Raw genomic sequence first — 27,531 nt, 5'->3', positions numbered from 1 at the left:
CGTTAAAACAGCATCCGGTTCCTTGGCTTAATAAAAGAGAAATAGAGCACAAAAGCAAGGAAGTTATGTTAAACGTTTATAAATCACTGTTCAGGCCTCATCTGAAGTATTGTGTCCAATTCTGGGCACTATAATTTATTAAGGAGGTCAAGGTCTTGGAGAGGATGGAGAGGAGATTTACCAGAATTATACCAGGGGTGGGGTTTAGTTGTGTGGAGAGACTCGAGAACCTGGGATTGTTCTGCTTCGAGCAATGAAGGTTAAGGGTAGAAGTAATCCACGTGTTCAAAATTAAGAGGGGTTTTGATCGAGTAAATAAGGAGAAACTTCACCCACTGGCGGGAGGGTCGGCAACCAACGGACGCAGATTTAAGATAATTGGCAAAAGAACTAGAGGAAAATAAGCAGGTTTTTTTACACAGCAAATTGTTATGATCTGGAACGCACTGCCTTAAAGGATGGTGGAGCTCGATTCAATCGTAACTTTAAAAGGAGAATTGGATAAATACTTGAGTATCTCTCCACAGATACCACCTGACCTGCTGAGTGTGGCCAGCAGTTTCTGGGTTTATTTTTGTGCTTTCACTATCGCAGTTTTCCTGACAACCTGCAACTTGCCTCAAGGGCGCAGCTTCAAGCACAACTTTCTTGTGCTCTTCTCACACACAAGATCGCACTTTACTTTCCTACACACGCGCTTTAAAATCTGCCGTTTCCGCACACAGCGTCCTGCACCACGAGAATTTGAAAGACCTTCCGCTCATGGCCTGCAATCGCTCCTTTTTCCCTACAGGCGCTCTTTACATTTATCCTATACTCGATTCAATCGCACGTTTCAACAGAACTATTAAGATCAAGGCGGAACACTTCCGATCTTACTGCACCGCCCCAACTTGCCAAATGTGAACCTTTCAACCGCCATTCGCAGCTCTGTAGCGCTGCCCGTCACTCACGCACATCAACTGCTGAGAGAAAAGAGCCAACAAGCATCAAAACAAAAACCAGTTCTTCAGTTACCATCCCCTGGATCACAAGATTCCCCAAGTAAATTTCGTGAACAATCGGGCGGCTGTCTTTCCAGAGACCAGCCCTGCTTTCGTCGTGTTTGTCTGTCGAGCGGTCACGCAGATCGAAATGTGTCGACTGATTTCAAGGCACAAATGAACATTGGTGTGAATGGGACATGTGCCCAATAGAAACAGCGGTCGGAGCAGAACAAACTTAAAGGAGTGAGATCGTGATCGTAAATGTTAGAGTCGGTAATGCCGCAGGAAAGTGTCCATGAAATGGAAGGAGGAAAGGAAAGGCGGCCGATTGACTGTGGAAGGAAGAAAAAGCTGGGAGAAGAGGCGGGTTTGAACTGTGGAACATCAAGTACAGGCATGTGACAGAGGTGGGATTTGACGGAATTGAAAGGTTTCACCAAAACATTTTTCTTTCATGTTCTAAAGATTGATTTCTTGCTGCATCCTCTCAGCATATGTGGCAAAGGAAAAAATCGGTAAATGAAACTCTGTGGAGACTCAGATTCGCTCCGATGTTACTGCGACCACAACGCAGAGTATGAACCACAAAACGATCACGACGCAGCACATGAGGTGTGGTAGTTGTGCCCCAACAACATTAATGGCACGCATGACACTGCTGAGAAAAGAAAGATTTTGGTGATGAGGCTAAAATAATTAACAGCAGCGGTGGGATTCGAACCCACGCCCTCGCAGAGACTGGAGCCTAAATCCAGCGGCTTTGACCGCTCGGCCACGCTACCGCTTCACAATGGTGTTGTTCAGAATCTCGGAACTGGTGATTGAAAAGCGGCTTTCCGACTCTGACCTTTGAGTCCAAGATTTTTGCCTTGAAAGAATCAAATAAAAGGGCTTTCTTTGCACTGTTCTTGCGACCAGGTGGCTGAGTGGTTGAGGTGATGGACTACTAATCCATTGAGCTTTGCCAGCATGGCTTTGTATCCCAGCCGCGCCATTATTGCCTTTTTTTAATCGTTCATGGGATGTGGGCGTCGCTGGCGAGGCCACCATTTATTGCCCATCCCGAATTGCCCTCGAGAAGGTGGTGGTGAGCCGCCTTCTTGAACCGTTGCAGTCCATGTGGTGAAGGTTCTCCCACAGTGCTGTTAGGTAGGGAGTTCCAGGATTTTGACCCAGCGACGATGAAGGAACGGTGATATATTTCCAAGTTGGGATGGTGTGTGACTTGGAGGGGAACGTGCAGGTGGTGTTATTCCCATGTGCCTGCTGCCCTTGTCCTTCTATATGTTAGAGGTCGTGGGTTTGGGAGGTGCTGTCGAAGAAGCCTTGGCGAGTTGCTGCAGTGCATCCTGTGGATGGTACACACTGCAGCCACAGTGCGCCGGTGGTGAAGGGAGTGAATGTTTAGGGTGGTGGATGGGGTGCCAATCAAGTAGGCTACTTTGTCCTGGATGGTGTCGAGCTTCTTGAGTGTTGTTGGAGCTGCACTCATCCAGGCAAGTGGAGAGTATTTCATCACACTCCTGACTTGTGCCTTGTCGATGGTGGAAAGGCTTTTGGGAGTCCGGAGGTGGGTCACTCACCACAGAATACCCAGCTTCTGGCCTACTCGTGTAGCCGCAGTATTTATATGGCTGGTCCAGTTAAGTTTCTGGTCAATGGAGACACCCAGGATGTTGATGGTGGGGGATTCGGCGATGGTAGTGCCGTTGAATGTCAAGGGGAGGTGGTCAGACTCTCTCTTGTTGGAGATTGTCATTGCCTGGCAATTGTCTGGCATGAATGTTACTTGCTACTTATGAGCCCAAGCCTGGATATTGTCCAGGTCTTGCTGCATGTGGGCACGGACTGCTTCTTATCTGTGGGTTTGCGAATGGAACTGAACACTGCGCAATCATCAGCAAACATCGCCATTTCTGACCTTATGATGGGGGAAAGGTCATTGATGAAACAGCTGAAGATGGTTGGGCCAAAGACACTGCCCTGAGGAACTCCTGCAGCAATGTCCTGGGGCTGAGATGATTGGCCTCCAACAACCACTACCATCTTCTTTTGTGCTCCGTCTGACTCCAGCCACTGGAGAGTTTTCCACTGGAGCGGCAGCTGAACGGTGGTCTCAATCTTTGTGACAAAATAGTCCAGGAGCTCCTCGCAATTTTTGTGGTGAGGGTGGAGGAGGCAGGGGGTGCAAGAAGTCGGTTTGTGGTCGAGAAGAGATACCGGGGGTATCTTTGGTTTCCTGGATAATCCTGGAATAGTGAGCAGTTTTCTGTCTCTCTCTGTTCAGGGCTGGTGAATTAGCCCGGGTCTGTTCACAACGCGATTCTGCGTTTTATTTCTTCCTCATTATTGTGGTTCTGACATCGAGGTGAGGATTTTAAAATCTGCTCGGAGATCAGTGAAATTAAATCGTAGAAAGTGAAAAAGTCCGAGTCAGTTTTTCACCGTATTTTCTTCATCCAATATTGCTGATAAATGAAAGTGAAGCTTCTAAAGGCAGACCTTCCCGTCGGGGAATTGACCCCAGTCTCCAGGGTGACAGACACTGATACTCACCATGATACCAACGAGGAACTGGTGCCGGAAGGGGATGTACGTTCACCACAGATGCTTCACGTTTCAGTAAATCTGTTTGAGATATTCTTTTGATGACAGTTTGTTTAACTTTCCACGGACCACTGTTGAAAGAAGATTTACCGACCACTTTTCCGTCTCATGTTGGATCATGATGTGGGGAGCGCGGGACAGAGTGAGACAGAGAAAGACCGACTCAAGAAAACATAGAAAACATGAGGCACATACACAGACAGATAGACACAGACACGCATACACATGGAGTGACTCAGAAATATGGAGAGACAGAACATGGATAATTTGGATGATTTTTGTTCTATTTCTGTCGTAGATTTCGTGAAATCTCACAGATCAATGAGCATAAAACTCGAGGTGTTCAATGCTGTGGAATTTTAATTCACTTCAGAATTATTAATTCCACAAGAAACTTGTTGAATTTTGAAACGCAGAGATGAACACGTTGATAAATGACGGGATCTGAAGTCTCTCAGATTCGAACCTGTGCGAGGGAAATGAATGAAATTTTAATCTGTCACCTTAACCACGAGTAAGTTAAAATCACAATCGCTCTGCATCCAGTCCCCAAACAGTCTCTGTTCAATAATATTCTGAAAGCGACAATCAGCTGTTTATTTTTCTCTGTAGTTTTTTTTAGGAAGAAGCTCGGCGAAGACATAAAATTAAAAGTTGGCGTCTTATAAATGCTCACCACGATAAGAGAGAGAAAGAACGAAAGAAAGACAGAGTCAGTTGTTCGTTGTCTAACAAAGAGAAGGAAATGTAAAAGGTTCTCTCAACAGTGGCCCGTGGAAAATTAAACAAACTGTCATCAAATAAATCGTTGAAGAAATTCACTGACATTTTTAACACCATCTGGGGTGAGTGTAGCATCAATGCAGTAATTCCTCGTTAGTATAGTGGTGAGTGTCCCCGCCTGTCACGCCCGAGACCGGGGTTCAATTCCCCGACGAAGAGGTTAAATTTTCGCCGCCTGTCAAAGTTTTTATCTGCAATATTGGATGTGGAAAATGCAGTGTAAAACTGACTCGGAGATTCCCACTTTCCTCAATTTAATTGAACTGATATTCCAGCGGTTTTAAAATCTGCTATCCGCGTCACTCTTCACCTCGATCTAAGACTGGCTTCTGTGATGGTGGGGATATCGGGAGGAGGCCGAGATGGATCATCCACTCGGCACTTCTGGCTGAAGATGGTTGCTCACAGTTCAGCCTTGTCTTTTGCACTCACGTGCTGGGCTTTACCATCATTGAGGATGGGGATGTTCACAGAGCCTCCTCCCCTTAGTTGTTTAATTGACCACCACCATTCACAACTGGGTGTGGCAGGACTGCAGAAGATCCGTTGGTTATGGGATCGCTTAGCTCTGTCTGCAGCATGCTGCTTCTGCTGTTTGGCAAGTAGTCCTGTGTTACCTTCAGGTTATTGGTGGGTGTGTGTTTGTGTGTACATGCGGTGTGTGTGAGTGTGTATGTATCTATGAATGTGTGTGTTTGTGTATGTGTGAATATGTCTGCGTGTGTCTCACTTTTTCTACCCGTTTCTGAGTGTCTCTCTCTTTCTTTCTTTCTGTCACTTTTTCCCTGTTCCCCACATAATTTTTCTCTGGACCTTGACTAACAAAGAGATAGAAAATAAGTCTTCTTTCAACAGTGGCATGTGGAAAGTTAAACAAACTGTCATCAAAGAAGTCGTTAAAATCGATTCACTGAAACATGCATCCTTTTCATTGCTGTATGTGAGATCTTCCGAGTCGGTTTTCTCATCTGCGCCTGTTCCGAGACCTGTCTCTCTCTGTGTCTCCGTCCTTTTTCTTTCTGTCTGTCTCTCTCTCTCGGGCTGGTGACTCAGACCCGGTCTGTCCACAGTGCGATTCTGCATTTTATTTTTTGTCGATCATTGTGCTTCTGACATCGAGCCGAGGCAGAGAGCAGATTTTAAAATCACTGTGGAATCAAATTGTGGAAGTGGGAAAGGCCGAGTTAGTTTTTCATTGTCTTTTCAACATCCAACATAAATTAAAGTGAAACTCCTAAAGCAGCAATAATCTCCTCGGTGGGGAATTGAACCCCGGTCTCCCGCGTGACAGGCGGGGATACTCACCACTATACTAATGAGGAATTGCTGCTGGTTATGACCGTACATTCACCACAGATGCTTCATGTTTTACTGACTCTTTTTGAACTACTATTTGATGACAGTTTGTTTAATTTTCCACGGGCCACTGTTGAAAGATGGAGATACAGAGAGGGACAGGTCTCGGAACAGGCGCAGATGAGAAAGCAGACTCGGAAGATCTTCTCTTTGTTCGATTATGTCCAGAGTAAAATTATGTGGGGAGCGCGGGAGAGAGTGGGAGAGAAAGAAGGAGAAACAGATGCATTCAGGAAAACATGGAAAATGTGAGACACACACAGACACACGCATGCATCGACAGACAGATACATACACACAGAAAGACACACCTACACAAAGAAACAGACACACACGCATACATATGAACATACAGTGACTTCGACATACGGAGAGACAGACCATAGGTAATTTGGACGATTTTTAAAATTCTTTCATGGGATGTGGGCATTGCTGGCAAGGCCAGCAGGTATTGCTCATCCCTAATTGCCCTTGAGAAGGTGGTGGTGAGCCTCCTTCTTCAACCGCTGCAGTCTGTGTGGTGAAGGTTCACCCACAGTGCTGTCAGATGGGGAGTTCCAGGATTTTGACGCAGCGGCGATGTACTTCCAAGTCAGGATGGTGTGTGAATTGAAAGGGATGTGCAGGTGGTGTTGTTCCCGTGCACCTGCTGCCCTTTTCCTTCTCGGTGGTCGATGTCGCGGGTACTTTTGTGCTCGGTATGACTCCAGAAACTGGAGAGTTTTCCACTGGAGCGGAAGCTGAACAGATGGTCTCAATCTTAGTGACAGAATAGTCCATGAGCTCCTCGCAATTTTTGTGGTGAGGGTGGAGGAGGCAGGGTGGAGGAGGCAGGGGGGGGGGGTCCAATAAGTCGTTTTGTCTCGAGAAGAGATACCGGGGATATCTTTACAGTCCAGGATGATCCTGGAATAATGAGCAGTTTTCTGTCTCTCTCTGTTTTGGGCTGGTGAATTAGCCCGGGTCTGTTCACAGCGATTCTGCGTTTTATTTCTTCCTCATTATTGTGGTTCTGACATCGAGGTGAAGAGTGAGGCAGAGAACAGATTTTAAAATTGCTGGAATATCAGTGAAATTAAATCATGGAAAGTGGAAAAGTCCGAGTCAGTTTTTCACTGTATTTTCCTCATCCGATGTTGCAGATAAATGAAAATGAAGCTTCTAAAGGCAGACCTTCCCGTCGGGGAATTGACCCCAGTCTCCAGGGTGAGAGACACTGATACTCACCATGATACTAACGAGGAACTGGAGCCGGAAGGGGATGTACGTTCACCACAGATGCTTCACGTTTCAGTGAATCTGTTTGAACTGTTCATTTGATGACAGTTTGTTTAACTTTCCACGGACCACTGTTGAAAGAAAAATTACCGACCACTTTTGCATCACATGTTGGATCATGATGTGGGTAACGCGGGAGAGAGTGAGACAGAAAGAGACAGAGATCTTCTCAGGAAAATATAGAAAATATGAGGCACATACACAGACAGACAGACACACACACAGAAACAGACACACATACACATGGATTGACTCAGAAATACTGAGAGACAGAATATGGATAATTTGGATGATTTTTGTTCTATTTCTGTCGTAGATTTCGTGAAATCTTGCAGATCAATTAAAATGAGCATAAAACTCGAGGTGTTCAAAGCCGTGGAATTTTAATTCACTCTGTTTGTGTGTATATGTCTGTGTGTGAGTGTTTATGTAGCTAGGAATGTGTGTGTTTGAATATGACTATGTCTGTCTCACTTGTTATACGGGTTTCTGAGTGTCTTTCTGTCACTTTTTCCCTGCTCACCACATCATTTTCCTCTGGACCTTGACTAACAAAGAGATGGAAAGTAAGTCTTCCTTCAACAGTGGCATGTGGAAAGTTAAACAAATTGTCATCAAAGAAGTAGTTAAAATAGATTCACTGAAACATGCATCCTTTTCATTGCTGTATGTAAGATCTTTCATGTCTGCGCCTGTTCCGAGACCTGTCTCTCTCTGTTTCGGGCTGGTGACAGCGCGATTCTGCGTTTTATTTCTTGCCCATTATTGTGGTTCTCACATCGAGCTGAAGCGTGAGGCAGAGAGCAGATTTTTAAAATCGCTGTGAAATCAAATTGGAGAAGTGGGAAAGGCCGAGTCAGTTTTTCATTGTATTTTCAACATCCAATATTGCAGACAAATGAAAGTGAAGCTTCGAAAGCAGCAATAAACTCCTCGTCGGGGAATTGAACCCCGGTCTCCCGCGTGACAGGCGGGGATACTCACCACTATACTAACGAGGAAGTGGTGCAGGCTTTTACCGTACATTCACCACAGATGCTTCACATTTCAGTGAATCTGGTTCGATCAAGGGTTCGATCAAGATGAAATCTCCCTCGACACAGTCACAGAGGATGTAATTTGTGAATTTGACAAGGGTCGTTTCAGTACTGTGGCAGGAGTGGAAGCCTGATTGGAGGGATTCAAACATGGTGTTGTGGGAAAGATGGACACGGATTTAGGAGGCATTGAAGGACTTTGGAGAGGAAAGGGAGGTGGGAGATGGGGCGGTCTTTTGAAAGGACAGAGGGTCAAGGGTGTGTCTTTTGAGAAGGAGGGTGATGACGGCAGATTTGATGAGGAGGGGGCAGTACCTGAGGAGAGGGGACCGTTAACAATGTCAGCAAACATGGGGCCAGGAAAGGAGGTTGTGTATTCAGAAGTTTGGAGGGAATAGGGTCGAGGGAGCAGGAGGTGGGTCTCATGGTCAAGATGAGCTCAGAGAGGGCATGAGGGGAGATAGGAGAGAAACTTGGTGGGCTAGGGGAAGGGAGGGGAACGGCAGAGGCAGTTGAATGGATGGTCTCAATCTTAGTGACAAAGAAGTCCATGAGCTCCTCGCACTTGTTGTTGGAGGTGAGGGTGGACAGGGGATGGCAGAGGGGCTTAAGAAGATGGTTTGTAGTGAAGAGAATCCGGGGGTTATCTTTACATTCCAGGATGATCCTGGAATAGTGAGCAGTTTTGTCAGAGGAGACAGGACCCGATAGTGCTTTATGTGGTTCAGCCAGATCTGGCGATGAATGGCCAAAGAATAGACAGTTGGGAATTTGAAAGTGCCGTTGTAAGTGACTTGGGGGGAGAGTTTTTTCCAGGGATTAACACAGAAGGAAGTGGGTTAGTCCCACTCCCCGGCTCTTTCCCCACAGCCCTGTGAATTTTTTCCGGTCAAGTATTTATCCAATTCCCTTTCGAAAGTTACTATTGAACCTGCTTCCACCTCCCTTTCAGGCAGTGCATTCCCGATCATAAAAACTCGCTGCGTAAAAAAATCTCTCCTCATTCCTCCCGCCCGTGGCTTTTTTTCCCATTTATTTTTAATCTGTGTCCTCTGGTTATTAACCCTCCCATCACTGGAAACAGTTTCTCCTTATTTCGTCTGTCAAAACCTTTCATAATTGTGAACACCTACATTAAATCGCGCCTTAACCTTCTGGGTGTTGTCTCAGTGCCCTTCCTGTTGATTCCTCCTTCCATTCCCATGTGGTCTGGTGGTTAGGATTCCTGGTTTTCCTGCAGGTGGCGTGGGTTCAACTCCCGGTGTAGGAATAACAGCCTTTTAATCCCAGCCTCCCAATTTGCCTGCAGTCCGAGCTATGGCTGCTGCTTCCTCCCTCGCTTCTGTGTCAGTCCCACAATCACACTGAGAAATGAGGCAGACCACAGCTCTTAAAGGGACAGTGCACCAAAAACACAGTCCCACAAGCTGAAGGGAAGCAAGCAACAATCTCCCGACAGGTCACTCAGCAGCTCATGGCCAAGTATTTGTCTACAATCCTTTTAATATTTACTGTAAAGCCCGAGTCTCAGTGAAACACACACAGAACATTCTGGAAACACTGGGAGCTGGAACCCACACCCTTCGAAACACCAGCCTGACTCCCTGGTGTTACTCTCACACCGGGCGAGTCATGAACCAGATTGTGCCACTCCCAGACTAACTGATGACCACAGCCTCAGCCCTGGATCCCAGTCTGCACCATAACCGCAGCCTGTTTTGCTGACAAGTCTATTATGTGATACTTTATCCTCCCGTAATCTCTCCCTGCATAGAAACTCCCCGACCCATAGAAAGTGGGGTGGGATTCCTGAGTTCATTCTGTGATGTGCATTGGCGGAGTGGGACTGCATGGATTGATCTTCCATAGAGCCGGTAATCACTCGATGGGCCGAATGGCCTCCTTCCGTGCTGTAACCTTGCTATGATTCTATGATTCCATATGGGTGGAGAGGGTTACAAGGAAGTGATCGGAGATGGCCTTATCCATGATTGAGACGATGGGAGTAGAGAGGCCACGTGAGATGGCAAGGTCGAGGGGGTGGCCATGAATATGGGTCGGGGAGTTTCTATGCAGGGAGAGATTAAGGGAGGATAAAGTATCACATAATAGACTTGTCAGCAAAATTGAAGCCCATGGGATTAAAGGGACAATGGCAGCGTGGATACAAAATTGGCTAAGGAGCAGTAAACAGAGAGTAGTGGTGAACGGTTGTTTTTCAGACTGGAGGCAAGTATACAGTGGTGTCCCCCAGGGCTCGGTATTAGGACCACTGCTCGTTTTGATATATATTAATGACCGGGACTTGGGTGTACAGGGTATAATTTCAAAGTTTGCAGATGACAGGAAACTCAGAAATGTAATAAACAATGTTGAGGATAGTAACAGACTTCAGGAGGACATGGACAGACTGGTGAAATGGGTAGAAACATGGCAGATGAAATTTAATACAGAGAATTGTGAAGCGATACATTTTGGTAGGAAGAATGAGGAGATGTAATGTAAACTAAATGGAACAATTTTAAATGGAGTGGACGAATAGAGAGACCTGGGGGTGTAGTTACACAAATCTTTGAAGGTGGCAGGACAAATTGAGAAGGCTGTTAAAAAAATCAAGTGGGGCCCTTGGCTTTATTAATTGAGGCAATTAAGGAATTGATACAAAATCTTGATAAAACACTGGTTAGGCCTCAGCTGGAGTATTGTGTTCAATTCTGGGCACCAAACATTAGGAAGGATGTCAAGGCCTTAGAGAAGATGCAGAGGAGATTTACTAGAATGGTGCCAGGAATGAGGGACTTCAGTTCTGTGGAGAGACTGGATAAACTGGGGATGTTCTCCTTCGAGCAGAGAACATAAAGGGGAGATTTGATAGAGGTGTTCAAAATTGTGAAGGGTTTTCAAAGAGTAAAGAAGGAGAAACTTTCCAGTTGCAGAAGGGCAGTTACAGGTCAGATCGGGAGCAAAGCTCCCTCCACACTGTGACATCAAACACTCCCAGGGAAGGTACAGCACGGGTTATATGCAGATGTAGCTCCCTCTACACTGTCAAATCAAACACTCACACGGCAGGTACAACACGCGTTAGATACACAGTAATGCTTCCTCTACACTGTGCAGTTTAGATCTCGCCTCAGATTTCAGATAAAAGGTTGGTTTCCTGGACACTCTGCTGGTGTCTCTCTGCATCTCTGTACCCAGTTACACCGCTCTCTACCTCCCTCTGCTGGTGTCTCTCTGTATCTCTGTACCCAGTTACACCGCTCTCTACCTCCCTCTGCTGGTGTCTCTCTGTATCTCTGTACTCAGTTGCACCGCTCTCTCCCTCCGTCTTTTTTCTTTTCTTTTTTTCTTTTTTTCTAAAGAAACTTATGAAATAGGACAATGGAAGTGATTGAATGAAAGGAGGATCAGAAAGATATTGAGTTTTTTTCTGAAAGACATCCAATCGTATCACAACAGCGACTCATTGAATTGGAGTCAGGTGACTGCAGTGTATAAAAGGTGCTGGTTGGTGGGTAAAGTGATAGTTCAGTTGTTTGGTATCATGGGGGATTTTGTAGTGAGAGGTTTGTTCCTGGTGCTGGTGTTAGTTGGAGTGGTTTGTTGCTCTGATATTTGGGAACAGTTTAGAGGCCAGAGAGTCCCTCCTCATGTCCCTCCCTTTGGTTCCCATTTCAGTGTGTCTGAGGGGAGAAGTCTGTCCCCACTGCAGACTGTGATGGTGCAGTGTGGAGAGCAGAACCTGCTGGTGAGGGTAGACATGGATTTATTTGGAACCAGGCATCTGATTAAAGCTACTGACCTGACCCTGGGGACAGCAGGTTGTCGGCCAACTGGGATCTACTCTCAGAACCACACTGTCCTCTTTGACTATGGGCTCCATGAATGTGGCAGCAGATTGCAGGTAATGTGATTCCTCAACTCTTGCTCCAATTTCACTGTGTAGATTACTGCCCACTTTGAACTCATTAACATCGGGTGAAACTCCAGCCACTGAGGAGATCCCTGAATGAAATCTGTGTATAAATTCTTGCCCACTGTTAAATATCACCGTGTGAAACTAATTCTTTATATTGACATGTCAATCTTAGCTTTATATTTGAAAAGAACTTCAACTTGTCACTGAGGGACTGCATCTTTCTTAAATGGGTCATTGCTACTCTCTAACTCTGAGATTCAATTCTATTGACATTGAACCTTCACCTATATTTCTCCAAACCACTCTGTTCTTTTGTGCCTCAATTGATTTATCTTTTCTGTGCCTTCTCGTGGATATTCAGGCCTCTTGCATCAACTTGTGGTCAATCAATGTTTAGTGTGGAAGTTCCTGTTGAGACTTCTCTTGAAAGATGAAACAAGTGGAATAATAATTGGGATACAATGAATTAAAGGGGAACTCCACCTTTGGTTATTACACCTGCCAATCCCCTTGATTCCACAGACAGAGATGAGGTTTAAAAGTGGTGATGTTTTGTGCTCCATATTAAGGTTAACTTGAAGCCCCTTAAGGTGAAAGCTCTATTCTATATGGAAAGAATGCTCATCAATTCCGACAGTGCCAATCATTTCAGGGTTTCTGACTGCAGGCCTGAAGTCCCCTGAAATAGAAGGTGGACTGAGCAGAGTAACAGAGGCTGCTCCAGGCAACTTCAACCAATGGTGGAGCTGCTTCAATCATGTGTCATTGAGGAGCAGCTGAAACCCCTCAAACTGCTGCTTAACAGGGCAGGAAAATGACCAGAAATAGCTTTTGTCCAATGAGACCAGCTCTTCATTCCTTAACCTGATGTCTTTCAGATGGCTGGAGATTTCCTGGTCTACACCACCCACCTGAACCACACCCCAAATGCTCGTGGATCTGTCATTGTGAGAACTAATAGAGCAATCATTCCCATTGAGTGCCACTATTTTCGGTAAGAATCTTTACTCTATTGCAAATAATGTCTACAGCAGGTGCAGTTCTCTGAAGTTGTCCTGAAATTACACTCCTGTCCTTCCAGGAAGGGCAATGTGAGCAGTGACCCTATCAAGCCCACCTGGATCCCATTCAGCTCGACCAAGTCTGGAGAAGGGCTTCTGTCATTCTCACTGCGTCTTATGAACGGTATGTGATGGGTGGATGGGGAATGCTTTTCTGTCGTCTCCCACTGGGAGTTACACCCACTGTCTCCAACCCTTGTACTTCAGATGACTGGCTTACAGAGCGCACCTCGACTGTCTACTACCTGGGTGACCTCATTCACATTGAGGCCTCTGTTTCAATGACCAACCACATGCCCTTGAAGCTCTACATTGACAGCTGTGCAGCTACATTGAGCCCAGACAAGGATTCCACCCCAAGATACAACATCATTGACTCCCATGGGTAAGGAGCTCTCTGCTTTCTCCAGCTCGTTGTGTCTCAATAGGTTCACTTAATTCACTTTGTCCTTTTTTAATCTTTCTTCAGTTGCCTCCTGGACAGCAAAGCTGAGGACTCCTTTTCAACCTTTGTGTTGCCAAGAGGTGAACGTGAGCTGGACAAACTCCAGTTTGACCTGGATGCGTTCCGCTTCTTTGGAGATGACCGTTCCTTGGTAAGAGGAAGCCAAACATTGGGTTGCCCATGTTGGGAGGAGGTCACGAAATAACAACTTGTATTGAATGTGTCCCTCAGATTTTCATCACCTGTCACCTGAAAGTTGCTGCAGTGGATCGGAGAGATTCCATGAACAAAGCTTGTACTTTCCAGAATATGTAAGTTCCCTCTCACTCAGGGATGTGTTGATTAAAGGGTGATTGACAACATGGTTGATAAACTGATTCTCTGGTTTAGCTGGACCCCATTGGAAGAATCGACCAATGATGTGTGTGCCTGTTGTCATCTGGGTAACTGCGGTGCCACGAGGGAATTCCGACTTGATTCCAGAGGAAGGAGGGATCTTGTATTTGGACCTGGTAGGACATTGATCCTCTCTCCATGTTGGAGGTCACCCTTTACCCTCTCTAACTGGAATGTTTGATATTGCAGAGAGTGATGCTGAATTGAAGTGGGAGGGTGAGGCCTCACTTGGACCCCTGGTCATTCTGGATCCTGATGTGACAGAGCTGGCAACTGAGTCCCTTAATGAGCTTGAGCAAAGGATGCAGGAGAGGTCTCCGGGTGGTGAGTTGGCCGACTGCTAGTTTCCATTTTCCCCTCAGTATTTCCTTCACGAACCATTGGTTTCTTGTTGCTTTTTAGGTGTGGAGTCTGAGGTGGTCCTGATCTTGGCCCTGACTGTGACCGCTGTCTCTCTGATCTCTGCTTCTTTGATCGCCTTGTTCCTGTACAGGAAACACGAGCAAACCCAGTTCAACTAGTTATCAAATGACCAATAAAGCAGTGACTACTTGTATCTTCTAATGGCTGGTTGCTCATTTTTCATTATCTGGTTCCAATCAGCATGCAACGAGTGCTCAATTCTGTTAGTAACACTCCGCACTCCTCCACAGTTCCTCCTGTTAGTGAAATGGGTTTTAATGGGTCCATGTAAGTAGTGGCAGAATGGCTGGTAATAGTGTATCCAGGCCCAGTCCAGGGATGGCTGCAGCAATGGGTGAAGGCTTGCCAGGCCCTCATTGTGCAGGTCAATGAACTCTGAAGGGACAGTGGGACTGGCCTGAGGTACTGGTGCTGGCTGGTTGACGGCCCAATCATTCCCTTGGTGTCCCGTGGCCATTGATCACTCGAATCCCACACGGGCTCCAAACTCCAGTTAAACTTCCCCTTTTGGAGCTAATTGTCCAAACACCAATCGGATTGAAAGTCAGTGGACTTGGAACTCTCCTCCAAGATTGAAGATCTCTGCCCCTGGTGTAAAGATTCTTGTTTAGTGGGGGTGGGGCTCCAGGTAGATTTCAAATGTTCAGTGTAATGGTTAATGTACACAGGGGGCAATGTTGTGCCCATTGGGTGCAGGCACAGTGAGAGTGTGAGGGTCGGGGAGCCCAGCGGTTGTGATTTAACTCTGTTGGATTTGAATTTCACCTGTCATCTTGTGAGCACAGATTGAAGTTTCTTTATCCTCAGCTTCCCCTCACGACAGGCCCTCAGGATTGTCTTGTAAGTAGTTCGTCCTATTTTCAAATTACATTGTTTGTCATTCACTGTATTTGAAGGGTGGTCATCGGAACAGGAGTTGGCCATTTAGCCCCTCGAGCCTGGTCCACCATTCAATGAAATCATGGTTGATCTGTGACATAACTCCATATACCTGCCTTAGTCATATCCCTTACCTTTTTTTGGTTAACAAAATTTTAAGCTGAGATAATAGATTTAACAATTGAGCGAGCATCAACTGCCATTTGTGGCAGAGTGTTCTTAACTTCTCCCACTCTTTACGTGTCGAAGTGTCTCTTCACTTCACTCCTGAAAGTCCTGATTCTAATTTTTCGGTGATGTCCCCTGGTCGCTAAACTGGCTGTTTTTATAACTTTACAGTGAATTGGGTCCAATCCATGTCTGGGACACCCTTGCCTTGTGAAATACTGAAATTTGTTCATAAAATATTCAGATTAATAAGAGAATGTTTAACTTTACTGAGCTGAGTTTTTCTTTCTGGTAAATCAGACATTCAGGGGGTCTATTAAACAGGATGGGAGCTGTTAGCAGTAAACACCCTCGCTTCAGACAACATTCTTTGGCAGGTGGAAACTACGCCTCCATTTAAATCAAGTCATGGTAATATTTTACTTAAGCTATAATCACTGAACATAGCAGGAGATCCAGGCTCGTTCTGTTAAAGTAGAATAACAATAAGTTAGTGGGAACTTTTAACAACAGCAATTCATTTCTGCTCACTGTACACACTGAAGGTGATTTTTCTTCCAGTGGAAACTGCAGTCAGACGGCCCCTCCTCACTTTCACTCTGAGCTTCCTCACACTATTGATAAATAGTGTTCAGAAACTTTAAACCCAATAGATGACAACACATTCAAGTGCAGTGCAGGTCCATCCTACCCTCTTCTGACTGTTTGATTTACATGTAAACATTTCAGGGAGACTTTACAAAGTGGCCGGGTCACCAGGAGAACTACTTTGGGATATTTTTACAATGTTGCAAAAAATACCATGTAGAAATGCTTCAAGAATTCATTCTCAATGAAGCTTAGGATCTTGCAGTACAGAAACAGGTGACTTTCCTCTCCCCTCATCCAATTTAATGTTCCTCTGTTCTAAGGTCCCTATACCACTCCCATTTAAAATAATTCATGGAGTCTGTCTGAACAACACTTTCAGGCAGAGCTCCACATTGTTTCTTTCCTCTCTGTCAAGATTTTTTTTGAATCATGAACAAGTATCTTTTGCCATGTCACATTTGACACTAGGAGTTATAGAATCATAGAAATTTACAGCACAGAAGGAGGCTATTCGGCCCATTGTGTCTATGCCAGCTGAAAAAGAGCTATCCAACCTAATCGCACTCTTGGTCTTGGTCCGCAGCCTTGCAGGTGACGGCACTTCAAGTGCACATCGAAGTACTTTTTAAAAAGCGATGTGGGTTTCTGCCTCTACCACCCTTTCAGCCAGTAAGGTCCATACCCACACCACCCTCTGGGTGAAAAAAATTATCCAGAGATCCCCTCCAATCCTTCTACCAATTACTTGAAATATATGCCCCCTGGTTATTGGCCTCTCTGTTGAGGGAAATAGGACCTTAATATCCTTTTTTTATTTGTTCATGGGATGTGGGCGTCGCTGGCAATGGCAGAATTGATTGCCCATCCGAAATTGCCCTCATGAAGGTGGTGGTGAGCTGCCTTCTTGAAGTGATGCAGTCTGTGTGGCCCCCAATAATTTTATACACTTCAAATAAATCCCCCCTCAGCCTCCTCTGTTGCAATGAAAACAACTCCAGCCGATCCAATCCTTCCTCACAGCTAAAATTCTCCAGTCCTGGACCATCCTTGTAAATCTCCTCTGGACCCTCTCTGGTCCAATCCCATCTTTCCTGTAATGTGGTGACCTGAACTGGACACGGGTTAAATTTATTAGTCCGCCTGTTCCCACAGGTCCCAGTCGAGTTTCTTCATTCCTTTCCTTGGTTCAATCCGTCATTCACCGATTGGGTTTATGACCGGTCACCACCTCCTGTGATTTCCCCAATTGGCTGCCCCTCTTCTCAGAGATTCTCTCGCTCCACAGACCACCTGCACTCTGTCGGTTCCACCAATCCGGGAAGCTTCACCTGTGATTGGATGAACTCGGTGACCCGGGCTCGTCATGGCGGCCGGATATCCCACAATGCAGAGCGGCGGAGAAAAGGCCCCATCTGTGAGACAGGCCGCGCTGCACTCTGGGAGAATGTTCGCACATGCGCACATCACCCGCCGGATCAGCGGCCGCTTCCTGTTGTGTCGCGAGACAAATTTTCCGTTTTTTCGGTTGAGAACGAGCGGTTTTTATTGTGACGGAAACTGACGTCACTTTTCCTTTGAATCGCGCGGTTTGATTTAAATAAACGGCGCACATGCGCAGTGTGGCGCGTCCCTCTTAAAGGGCCCTGGACCGGCCGAGAGTCCCCGAGCCCGGGGTCAGGACCGAGAGACGGGCAATGGGATTAGAGCGGAGGGCGGCCCCGGGGAGGGGGAACTTGCATTTCTCCAGCGCCTGTCACATCCTCAGGACGACCCAAAGCCTCGCAGCCAATGAGGGGCTTTGGAAATGAGGTCACTGTTGTAATGTGGGCAGCCATTTTGTGCAGAGCAAGATCCCACAAACAGCAATGTGATAAATGACCAGATAATCTGTTTATAGGTGTTGGTTGAGGATTAAATATTGGCCAGGACACCGGGGAGAACTCCCCTGCTCTTCTTCGAATGGTGTCACGGGATCTTTTACATCCACCTGAGAGGCCGGACTGGTTTAACGGCTCGTGCAAAAGACGGCCCCTCCGACAGTGCAGCACTCCCTCAGTACTGCACTGGAGTGTGAGCCGAGATTTTGTGCTCAGGTCTCTGGAGGGGAGCTTTAATCCACAATCTTTATGATTCTGGAGGTGAGAGAGTGCTACAAATGAGCCAAGGCCGACACCGAGTACTTCAGAAGGGTCGTTAATTCCTCCGTCCCGTAACACGACGTGACTTTCTTCCACAGGAAAATTCGTGCCTGAACTTCCAGGAGTTTTGAGGAAAACCGCACTGGATTTGAATCAATCTGTTGGAAAATACTTGAGACCGACTGGAAACCTCTTTGGATGTTCACACGGCCGGGAGGCACCAAGACAATTCGATGAGACTGTGAAGGATGTCAAGTGAAATCAGGGACATGGCGAGCAACGGTGTGAAGGTAACTGGGGGATCCCCAGGGTAATGTCCAGTCTGTTCAGGTGGGCTGTTTGAAAGGAAATGGAATAGTGCGGGGAGAAAGTTGTCTGGGGACCGGAAGCAGAGGGTCCGGGTTAATGGGAGTTGCTGAGATTGGAGAAGGGTTGGAAGTGGTTACCCCAGGGGTCAGTGCTGGGCCCACTTTTATTCGGCTCAACTGGTCTGTGCTGGTGTTTATGCTCCACACGAACCTCCTCACACCTCTCTTCATCTGTCCCTATCCGTATATCCTTCTGTTCCTTTCTCTCTCATGTACTTATCTTGCTTCCCCTTAAATACATCTATGCTATTTGCCTCAACTACTCCATGTTTTAGCAAGTTCCACATTCTAACCACTCTCTGGGTAAATAAGGTCCTCCTCAATTCCATACTGGATTTATTAGTGACTATCTTCCATTCATGGCCCCTAGTTCTGGTCTCCCCGACAAGTGGAAACATCTCGATGCCGAATCTATCAAACACCTTCATAATTTTAAAGATCTCCACCAGGTCACCCCTCAGCCTTCTCCTTTCGAGAGAAAAGAGCCCCAGCCTGTTCAGTCTATCCTGATCGTTATAATGTCTTAGTTCTTGTGTTATCCTTGTCAATCTTTTTTGCACCTTCTCCAGTGGCTCCACATCCTTTTTGTAACATGGAGACCAGAACTGTGCACAGTACTCAGTGTGGTCTAACCAAGGTGCTGGACAAATTTAACATAACTTCCCTGCTTTTCAGTTCTATTCCTCTGGAAATGAATCCCAGTGCTTTGTTTGCATTTTTATGGCCTGATGAACCTGAGTCACTACATTTAATGATTTGTATATCTACCCCTAGACCCCACTTTGCTCCTCTATCCCATTTAGACTCTTATTATCCAGGAAGTATGTGGCCTCCTTATTCTTCCTACTAAATTTGTACCACCTCACACTTATCGATATAGAAATTCATTTGCCGATTACACGCCCATTCTGCAAGGTTATTAATGTCTTCCTCTATTTTATCGCAGTCCTCTTCAGTATTAACGATATCCCTCAATTTGTCCGCAAATTTTGAAATTGTTCTTCCGATTCCCAAGTCCAAACCGTTGATGCAAATGGTGAACAACAGTATTCCCAGCACCGATCCCTGTGGAACACCACTTCCCACCTTTTGCCAGTCTGAGTGACTATCTTTAACCCCTGCTCTCTGTTTTCTGTTTTGTTATCAACTTGCTATCCATTCTGCTACCTGTCCCCTGTCCCCACACGCTCTGACCTTGGTCATGAATCTACCATGCTGTACCTTATCGAAGGCCTTTCAAGATCTTTCAAGATTTTCTTCTTCAGATATTGATTCACTTCCCTTTTAAATTCTGCTTCCCTCATTGTTTCTGGTCGGACATTCCATTGTCCTAACAACCCTCTGCATCAAAAAGAAAACCAACCTCTCTTAATTTGATGCCCTCCAGTTACCGACTCACGAACTGGGATGTGGGCATCGCTGGCAAGGCCAGCATTTATTACCCTTCCCAGTTGCCCTTGAGAGGGTGGTGGTGTGCCACCTATCTTGAACAATTGAGTGACTTGCTAGGCCATTTCAGAGGGCGATTAAGAATCAGCCACATTGCTGTGGGTCTGGAGTCACATATAGGCCAGACCGGGTAAGGACGGCAGGTTTCCTTCCCTAAAGGACATCAGTGAACCAGATGGGTTTTTACGACAATCCGGTAGTTTCATGGCCACCATTACTGATACTAGTTTTTTTTAAATTCCAGATTTTATTTAATTAATTGAATTTAAATTTCCCAGCTGCCGTGGATTTGATCTCATGACTCCGGAATATTAGTCCGAGCCTCTCGGATTACTAGTCCAGTAACATAACCACTGTGCTCCCGTACCCGTACTAGTGGAAATAGTTTTCCCTCATTTACTTTATCAAAGCCCCCTCATAATTTTGATCCCTCTCTCTGATCTTATTTAAACTTCTCTGCTCTCATGAAAAGTTATCTCATCCTTGCGATCATCTTAGTGAATCTCTTCTGCCCCTCTCCATGGCTGCGACATTCTTACTGAAGTAATGCACCAAAAACTGGACACAATATTCTGACTGTGGCCTGACCCATGATTTGTCCAGGTGTAGCATTAACTCTTTCCTTTTATACTCTATGCCCCTATTTATAAATCCTAGGATCCCATGGGGGTTTTTGTAAAACAGCTTTATCAACTTGTCCTCCCACTTTTTTTAAGATTTGTGTTTCTGAATCCCGAAATCTCTCTGCTCCTCGACTCCTTTTACAGTTTTACAGTATAGTGTCTATTTCCTCTCCTTATTCTTCTCACCTCACATCTCTCCCCATTAAATCCCATCTCACATCTCCCTGCCCAATCTGCTCACCTGTCTGCCTCCTCCTGAAGTTGTCGATAATCCTCTTCATGGTTAATCTCACTCCTTATCTTTGTGGCAGCTGCAAATTTTGATATTGTGCCCCCTACACCCAGGTCCAGATCATTTCTATCCACAGATATTGAGAAAAGCAATGGTGCCAACACTGACCCTGGGGATCGCCACTGTTTAAATCCTTCCAGTGCAAGAAACATCTGTTAACCACAACTCTCAGTTTTCTGTCCTTTTATCCATGCAATCTCTCATTTCTCTCCAACTTCTCACATTTCTATCCCTTAGTTCTCATGCACAAACAGGCTCTCTTCCCCTTTCCTCTCTCTCTTACACACAGACTGTTTCTCTTTCCTGTCTCCAATATTCTCTCTTGCCCGTTCTCACAAACCCTTTCTCCCTCTGTCTCCCTCCCACCCTACCTTTCAGACTCTCCTTCATCCAGATGCAGACTCTCCGAGACACACTCTCAGACTCTCCGAGACTCATTCCCTCTCTCACACAGATTCTCCGAGACTCATTCCCTCTCTCACACTATTTTACCCACTTTTCAGAGAAACTTACAGAACAGAAGGAGGCCATTCATCGTGCCTTTGAAAGAGCTGTCCAATTTAGTCCCACACTCCAGCTCTTTCCCCATAACCCTGCATATTAGTCCTCTTCAAGTATATGTCTAATTGCCCTTTCAAAATTCCCATGGAATCTGATTCCACCACCCTTTCAGGGAGTGCGTTTCAGATCTTAACAACTCTCTGTATGAAGAAAAACTTCTCCTCATTTCCTCTCTAGTTCTTTTGCCAATTATTTTAAATCTACGACCTCTGGTTACCGACCCGCTTGCCAGAGGAAACAGAGCAAGTCGGGAGAAACTATCAAAACCCCTCTTGATTTTGAACACCTCTATTAAATCTCCCCTTATCCCCGGCTCCAAGGAGAACAATCCCAGCTTCTCCAACCTCTCCACATAACTGATGTCCCTCATCCCTGGTACCATACTGGTAAACCTCCTCTGTACCCTCTCCATGACCTTGACATCCTTCCTAAAGTGTGGTGCCCAGAATTGTCCACAATACTCCAGCTGAGGCCTAACCAGTGATTTGTAAAGGTTCAGCATGACTTCCTCGTTTTTGTATTCAATGCCCCTATTTACAAAGCCAAGTTTCCCATACCCTTTCTTAACCACCTTATCAACTTGCCCTGCCACCTTCAAAGATTTGTGACTATGTACCCCAGGTCCCTCTGTTCTTGCACTCCCCTCAAAATAGTCCCATTTAGATTATACTGCCTGTCCGCTTTGTTCCTCCCAAAGTGCATCACTTCACACTTGTCCGTCTTAAATTGCATCTGCCCTGTGTCTGCCCATTTTACCAGTCTGTCTATGTCCTCCTGAAATCTGCTACTATCCTCCTCACTATTTACTACGTTGCTAAGTCCTGTATCAGTCGCAAACTTTGAAACTGTGCTCCCGAAACCCAAATCCAGGTCATTTTGATATAACAAGAAAAGTAATGGTCCTAATACTGACCCCTGGGGGACCCCACTGCATACTTCTGTCCAGTCAGAAAAACATCCATTCACCACGACTCTCTGCTTCCTTTCCCCTAGCCAATTACGTACCCAAGTTACCACCAATTTTTTCCTTTAATCCGATGGGCTTCTGTTTTCCAAATAAGTCTGTTATGTGATTCTTTATCAAATGCCTTTTGAAAGTCCATATATACAACAGCGACTGCACTACCTCCATCGACCCTCTCTGTTACTTCATCGAAGAATTCAATCAGGTTAGTCAGACATGGTTTGCCTTTAAGAAATCCGTGCTGGCTGTTCCTTCTTAACCCATGCCTCTCCAAGTGAGAATTAATTTTGTCCTTGACAATGGTCTCAAGTAGTTTTCCCACCACTGATATCAGACTGACCGGCCCGTAGTTACCAGTTTTATCCCTCTCTCCTTTTTTGAACAGGGGAGTAACATTTGCAATCCTCCAGTCCTCTGGCACCACTCCCATATCCAAGGAGGATTGAAAGATTGTGGTCAGAGCTTCTGCTATCACCACTCTTGCTTCCCTCAGCAGCCTGGGATGCATCCCACCTGGACCGGGGGACTTGTTCACTTTGAGTGATGCCAACCTATTTAGCACCTCCTTTCTATCTATTTTGATCCGATCCAATATCTCTCCTCCCTCCTCCTCTACTGTGACATTAACTTCATCCTCTTCTTTTGTGAAGACAGATGCAAAGTCCTCATTCAGTACCTCAGTCATGCCCTCTGCCTCCACAAGCAGATTTCCTATTTTATCCCTAACCGGCCCCACCATTCCTTTTATCCTTTTCCTTTTTATATTTTTATAAAAGTTTTTGGGTTCCCATTTATGTTACTTGCTAATCTTTTCTCATATTCTCTCTTTGCCCTTCTTATATCCTTTTCAATTTCCCCCTGCACACTCTCCTGGTTGTGTACTGTATTCTGTACCTGACAGTGGTCATAAACCTTTTTCTGTTTTATTTTAAGCTCTATTTCCTTTGTCATCCAGGGAGCTCGAGCTTTGGATGCCGTATCTTTCCTCCTTATGGGAAAATCCTTGGTTTATACCCGAACTATCTCCACCTTGAAGACCTGCCATTGCTCATTTACTGTTTTTTGGCCAATCTTTGTTTCCAGTCCACCTGCCCTCGATCCCTTCTCAAATCACTGAAATTGGCTCTCTTTCAGTTGGATATTTTCACCTTTGATTTTTCTTTGTCCCTTTCTGTAATTACTTTAAACCTAATTATATTATGATCACTATTACCCAGATGTTCTCTCACTGAAATACACTCCACTTGCCTTACATCATTCACTAAAACTAGATCCAGCACTGCTTCCTTCCTCGTTGGGCTAGAAATATACTAATTAAGAAAGTTCTCCTGTACAAATTTTTCAAATTCTTCACCCTCTCTCCCTTTCAATTACTATAATCCCCTGCGTCTGTCTTTAAGGGACCACATTACTCTGAGTCACCTTCTTTCTCTTAATATACTTGTAAAAACCTTTAGTGTTGTCCTTGATATCCCTCACAAACTGGAGTTGGCAGCTGATATTGTGAGTGAATTTAATCCATGTAAAGAGCGGAAAGAAAAGAACAATTTAACGTTAAAGTAAATCAATCAAATGCCATTAATGACAAATATATTCAAATTAAATATAATCATCGTCTCAAAAATAGTCCTGTTGTATTCCAGTGACAGATTCTGGAATCTAATCAGCCGCGAGGAGATGTCGGACAGCTGCCCAGTGAGACTCGGCCTGTGATGGTTCCTTCCTTCCTCGGGGTAAGCACCTTGGCCAATATCGCCTTTAATGTCGTAAAACACCCTCAGGTGATTCACAGGCGTGATTATCAATCAGAATTTAACACCGAGCCATATAAGGAGGTATTAGGACAGGTGACCAAAAGCTTGACCAAAGAGATAGGCTTAAGGGACGTCTTAGAGGAGGAGAGAAAGAGAAGGAATTCCAGAGCTGAGGATCAATGCAGCTGAAGACACGGCCGCCAATGGTGGAACGATTAAAATCGTCGATGCGCGTGAGGCCAGAATTAGAGGAGCGTGGAGATCTTGGAGGGTTGTAGGGCTGGAGGAGGTCACAGAGATAGGCAGGGGCGAGGCCATGGAGAGATTTGAAAAGAAGGATGAGAATTTTAAAATCAAGGTGTTGCCGGACTGGGAACTAATGTAGGTCAGCGAGCACAGGGGTGATGGGGTGAACGGGACTTGGTGCGAGATAAAATACGGGAGTTTTGGACGAGCTGAAGTTTATGGAGGATGGAAGATGGGAGGCCAGCCAGGAGAGTATTGGAATAGTCAAGTCTAGAGATAACAAAGGCATGGATAAGGGTTTCAGCAGCAGATGAGCTGAGGCAGGTGTGGAGACGGGCGATGTTATGGAGGAGGAAGTGGGCGGACTTCGTGATGGAGCGGATATATGGTCAGAAACTCATCTCGGGGTCAAATAGGACACCAAGGTTATGAATGGTCTGGTTCAGCCTCAGACAGTGACCGGGGAGAGGGATGGAGTCGGTGACCAGGGAAACGGTGTTTTTGGTGGGGACCAATTGAGCCAAGTGTTACTGTGGACGCTGCACGTGATCTGCGACAGAAAATGGATCAACTGATTTAGCAAATGAGATCACCTACAATTCAACATAATAAATGCCCTGAATCTCAATAAAATGAATAATCTGTGAATCAAAATAGCTGAGATAATCTTAAAGAATGGCTGACCTGCAGCATGAACACAGCTGTCTGTGGGCCTGTCTGTCTATCTACCTGTCTGTCTCCCTTTCTGTCTCCAACCTGCCTGTTTGCTTCACTCGCTCACCCACGGTCGGTCCGTTCCTTGACCTCTCTCGCTATTCCTGTTTCCCCTGCTTTTGTACCGCCCAGTCTCTGCATGCTGGTTTCTCTCACTTCCTCCCTGTCCCATTTCACTTGCTCCACATCCCTCTCCCTTGCTCCCCATCTCCTATTCTCTCCCAACCGAGTTCTCATCTCTGCGTCCACCTTACTCTGTTTTCTTACCCCTCCCTCTCTCCATTCCTTCTCATCCCTCTCTGTCATCCCCATCAATCGCTCTTTACCCTCTCTCTTCCCTCCCGCTCCGTCCCCATCCACTTTCTCTCTGTGCCTGACCCTGCTCTCCTTTTAATTTCTCGGACACATTTTCTACCCAATCCCCGTGTTTTGCCCCGTCCCTAGATCTCTCTGTCTGCAGTCCATCCCTTTCTGGAGGAGGGCCAATTTCAGTGGGATGAGAACAGATCTGGCCCGGGTAAATTGGAATCATAGATTGGCAGGCAAAACTGTAATTGAACAGTGGGCGGCCTTTAAAGAGGAGATAATTCGGGTACAGACAAAGTACATTCCAACGAGGGAGAAAGGTAGGGCAACGAAAGCCAGAGCTCCCTGGATGACAAAGGAAATAGAGAATAAGATGAAGCGGAAAAAAGTGGTGTATGGCAGGTATCAGGTTGATAAAACAAGTGAGAACCAGGCAGAATATCGAAAGTTTAGAGGGGAAGTGAAAAGGAAATAAGAGGAGCAAAGAGAGAGTATGAGAATAGACTAGCGACCAACATAAAAGGGAATCCAAAAGTCTTCTACAGATATGTTAACAGTAAACAGGTAATAAGAGGAGGGGTGGGGCTGATTATGGACCATAACGGAGATCTACTCATGGAGGCAGTGGGCATGGCTGAGGTATTAAATGAATACTTTGCATCTGTCTTTACCAAGGAAGAAGATGCTGCCAGAGTCTCGGTAAAGGAAGATATTGTTAAAATACTGGATGGGCTAAAAATTGATCAAGAAGAGGTACTAGAAAGGCTGGCTGTACTTAAAGTAGATAAGTCAACTGGTCTGGATGGGATGCACCCGAGGATGCTGAGGGAAGTAAGGGGGGAAATTGCTGAGGTACTGGCCATAATCTTCCAAACAACCTTGGATACGAGGGTGGTGCCAGAGGATTGGAAAATTGCAAATGTTACACCCTTGTTCAAAAAAGAGTGTAAGGATAAACCCAGCAATAACAGGCCAGTCAGTTTAATCTCGGTGGTGGGGAAACTTCTGGAAACAATAATACTGGACAGAATTAACAGTCACTTCGACGATTTGTTAAAGGCAAATCGTGTTTAACTAACCTAATGGAGTTTTTTGATAAGGTAACAGAGAGGGTAGATGAGGGAAATGCAGTTGATTTTGTGTATATGGACTTTCAAAAGGCGTTTGATAAAGTGCCACATGGTAGGCTTGTCATCGAGGTTGTGGCCCATGGAATAAAGGGGGCAATAACAACATGGAGACAGAATTGGCTAAGTGACAGGAAACAGAGAGTAGTGGTGACCGGTTGTTTTTCAGGCTGGAGGGAGGTGCATAGTGGTGTTCCCCAGGAGTTGGTTCTGGGATCACTGCTTTTCTTGATATATATTAAGGACTTGGACTTGGATGTACAGGGCACATTTTCAAATTTGCAGATGACACGAGACTTGGAAGGGTAGTGTACAGTGCAGAGGATAGTGATAGACTTCAAGAGGATATAGACAGGCTGGTGGCATGGGCGGAAACGTGGCAGATGAAATTTAACCCAGATATATGTGAGGTGATACATTTCGGTAGCAACGAGGAGAGGCAATATAAACTAGAGGGCAAAATTCTAAAAGGGGTACAGGAACAGAGAGATCTGGGGGTATATGTGCACAAATCGTTGAAGGTGGCAGGGCAGGTTGAGAAAGTGGTTAAAAAAGCAGATGAGCCCTGGGCTTTATAAATAGAGGCATAGAGTACAAAAGTAAGGAAGTCATGATGAACCTTTATAAAATACTGGTTCGACCACAACTGGAATATTGTGTCCAGTTCTGGGCACTGCACTTTAGTAAAGATGTGAAGGCCTTCGAGAGGGTGCAGAAGAGATTTACTAGAATGATTCCAGGGATGAGAGACTTTAGTTACGTGGATAGACTGGAGAAGCTGGGGTTGTTCTCTTTGGAACAGAGAAGGTTGAGAGGATCATAAAGGGTCCAGACAGAGTGGATAGAGAGAAACTGTTCCCATTGGCTGAAGGGTCAAGAACCAGAGGGCGTAGATTTAAGGTGATTGGCAAAAGAACCGAAGGTGATATGATGTGAAACTTTTTTACACAGCGAGTGGTTATGATCTGGAATGCGCTGCCTGAGGGGGTGGTGGAGGCAGATTCAATCATGGCCTTTAAAAGGGAACTGGATAAGTAGTTGAAAGTAAAAAATTTTC

The 27,531-nt window shown here is 45.6% G+C and overlaps 1 protein-coding gene, 1 long non-coding RNA gene and 2 other non-coding genes across 9 annotated transcripts in view; 2 read left to right on the top strand and 2 right to left on the bottom strand.

Annotated features, from left to right (window-relative positions):
• The window catches only part of LOC137309988 (zona pellucida sperm-binding protein 3-like), a 117,653-nt gene extending 103,218 nt beyond the window's left edge, over positions 1-14,435 (top strand). The window contains exons 1-9 of one of the 2 annotated variants that reach the window (XM_067977988.1): positions 11,597-11,954; positions 12,848-12,963; positions 13,051-13,154; positions 13,238-13,415; positions 13,500-13,626; positions 13,707-13,786; positions 13,866-13,987; positions 14,061-14,195; positions 14,274-14,435. In XM_067977988.1, coding sequence (XP_067834089.1) covers positions 11,769-11,954; positions 12,848-12,963; positions 13,051-13,154; positions 13,238-13,415; positions 13,500-13,626; positions 13,707-13,786; positions 13,866-13,987; positions 14,061-14,195; positions 14,274-14,392 — 1,167 coding nt within the window. In that variant the 5' untranslated portion in view covers positions 11,597-11,768 and the 3' untranslated portion in view covers positions 14,393-14,435. Of the gene's footprint in view, positions 1-11,596; positions 11,955-12,847; positions 12,964-13,050; positions 13,155-13,237; positions 13,416-13,499; positions 13,627-13,706; positions 13,787-13,865; positions 13,988-14,060; positions 14,196-14,273 lie in introns of those variants that run through there. The other variant, XM_067977989.1, reaches the window with a different exon arrangement.
• Positions 1,687-1,768, bottom strand: trnal-uag (transfer RNA leucine (anticodon UAG)). The gene has a single exon. It is a non-coding gene; the product is annotated as a tRNA-Leu (tRNA).
• trnad-guc (transfer RNA aspartic acid (anticodon GUC)) lies at positions 7,940-8,011 on the bottom strand. Its single transcript has one exon. It is a non-coding gene; the product is annotated as a tRNA-Asp (tRNA).
• A 2,982-nt stretch (positions 14,436-17,417) lies between the features above and the next one.
• LOC137310000 (uncharacterized) overlaps positions 17,418-27,531 on the top strand; it is a 42,587-nt gene continuing 32,473 nt past the window's right edge. For 2 of the 5 annotated variants that reach the window (XR_010960041.1, XR_010960039.1), the window contains exons 1-2: positions 17,418-18,360; positions 23,971-24,060. This is a non-coding gene — a long non-coding RNA (uncharacterized lncRNA). The remainder of the gene's footprint in view (positions 18,361-23,970; positions 24,061-27,531) is intronic. The other 3 variants (XR_010960042.1, XR_010960038.1, XR_010960040.1) reach the window with 3 other exon arrangements.

The sequence above is a fragment of the Heptranchias perlo genome, unplaced genomic scaffold (genome assembly GCF_035084215.1).
Source record: "Heptranchias perlo isolate sHepPer1 unplaced genomic scaffold, sHepPer1.hap1 HAP1_SCAFFOLD_199, whole genome shotgun sequence".
Classification (NCBI taxonomy): Eukaryota; Metazoa; Chordata; class Chondrichthyes; order Hexanchiformes; family Hexanchidae; genus Heptranchias; species Heptranchias perlo.
This window is presented reverse-complemented; position numbering and strand designations above follow the sequence as displayed.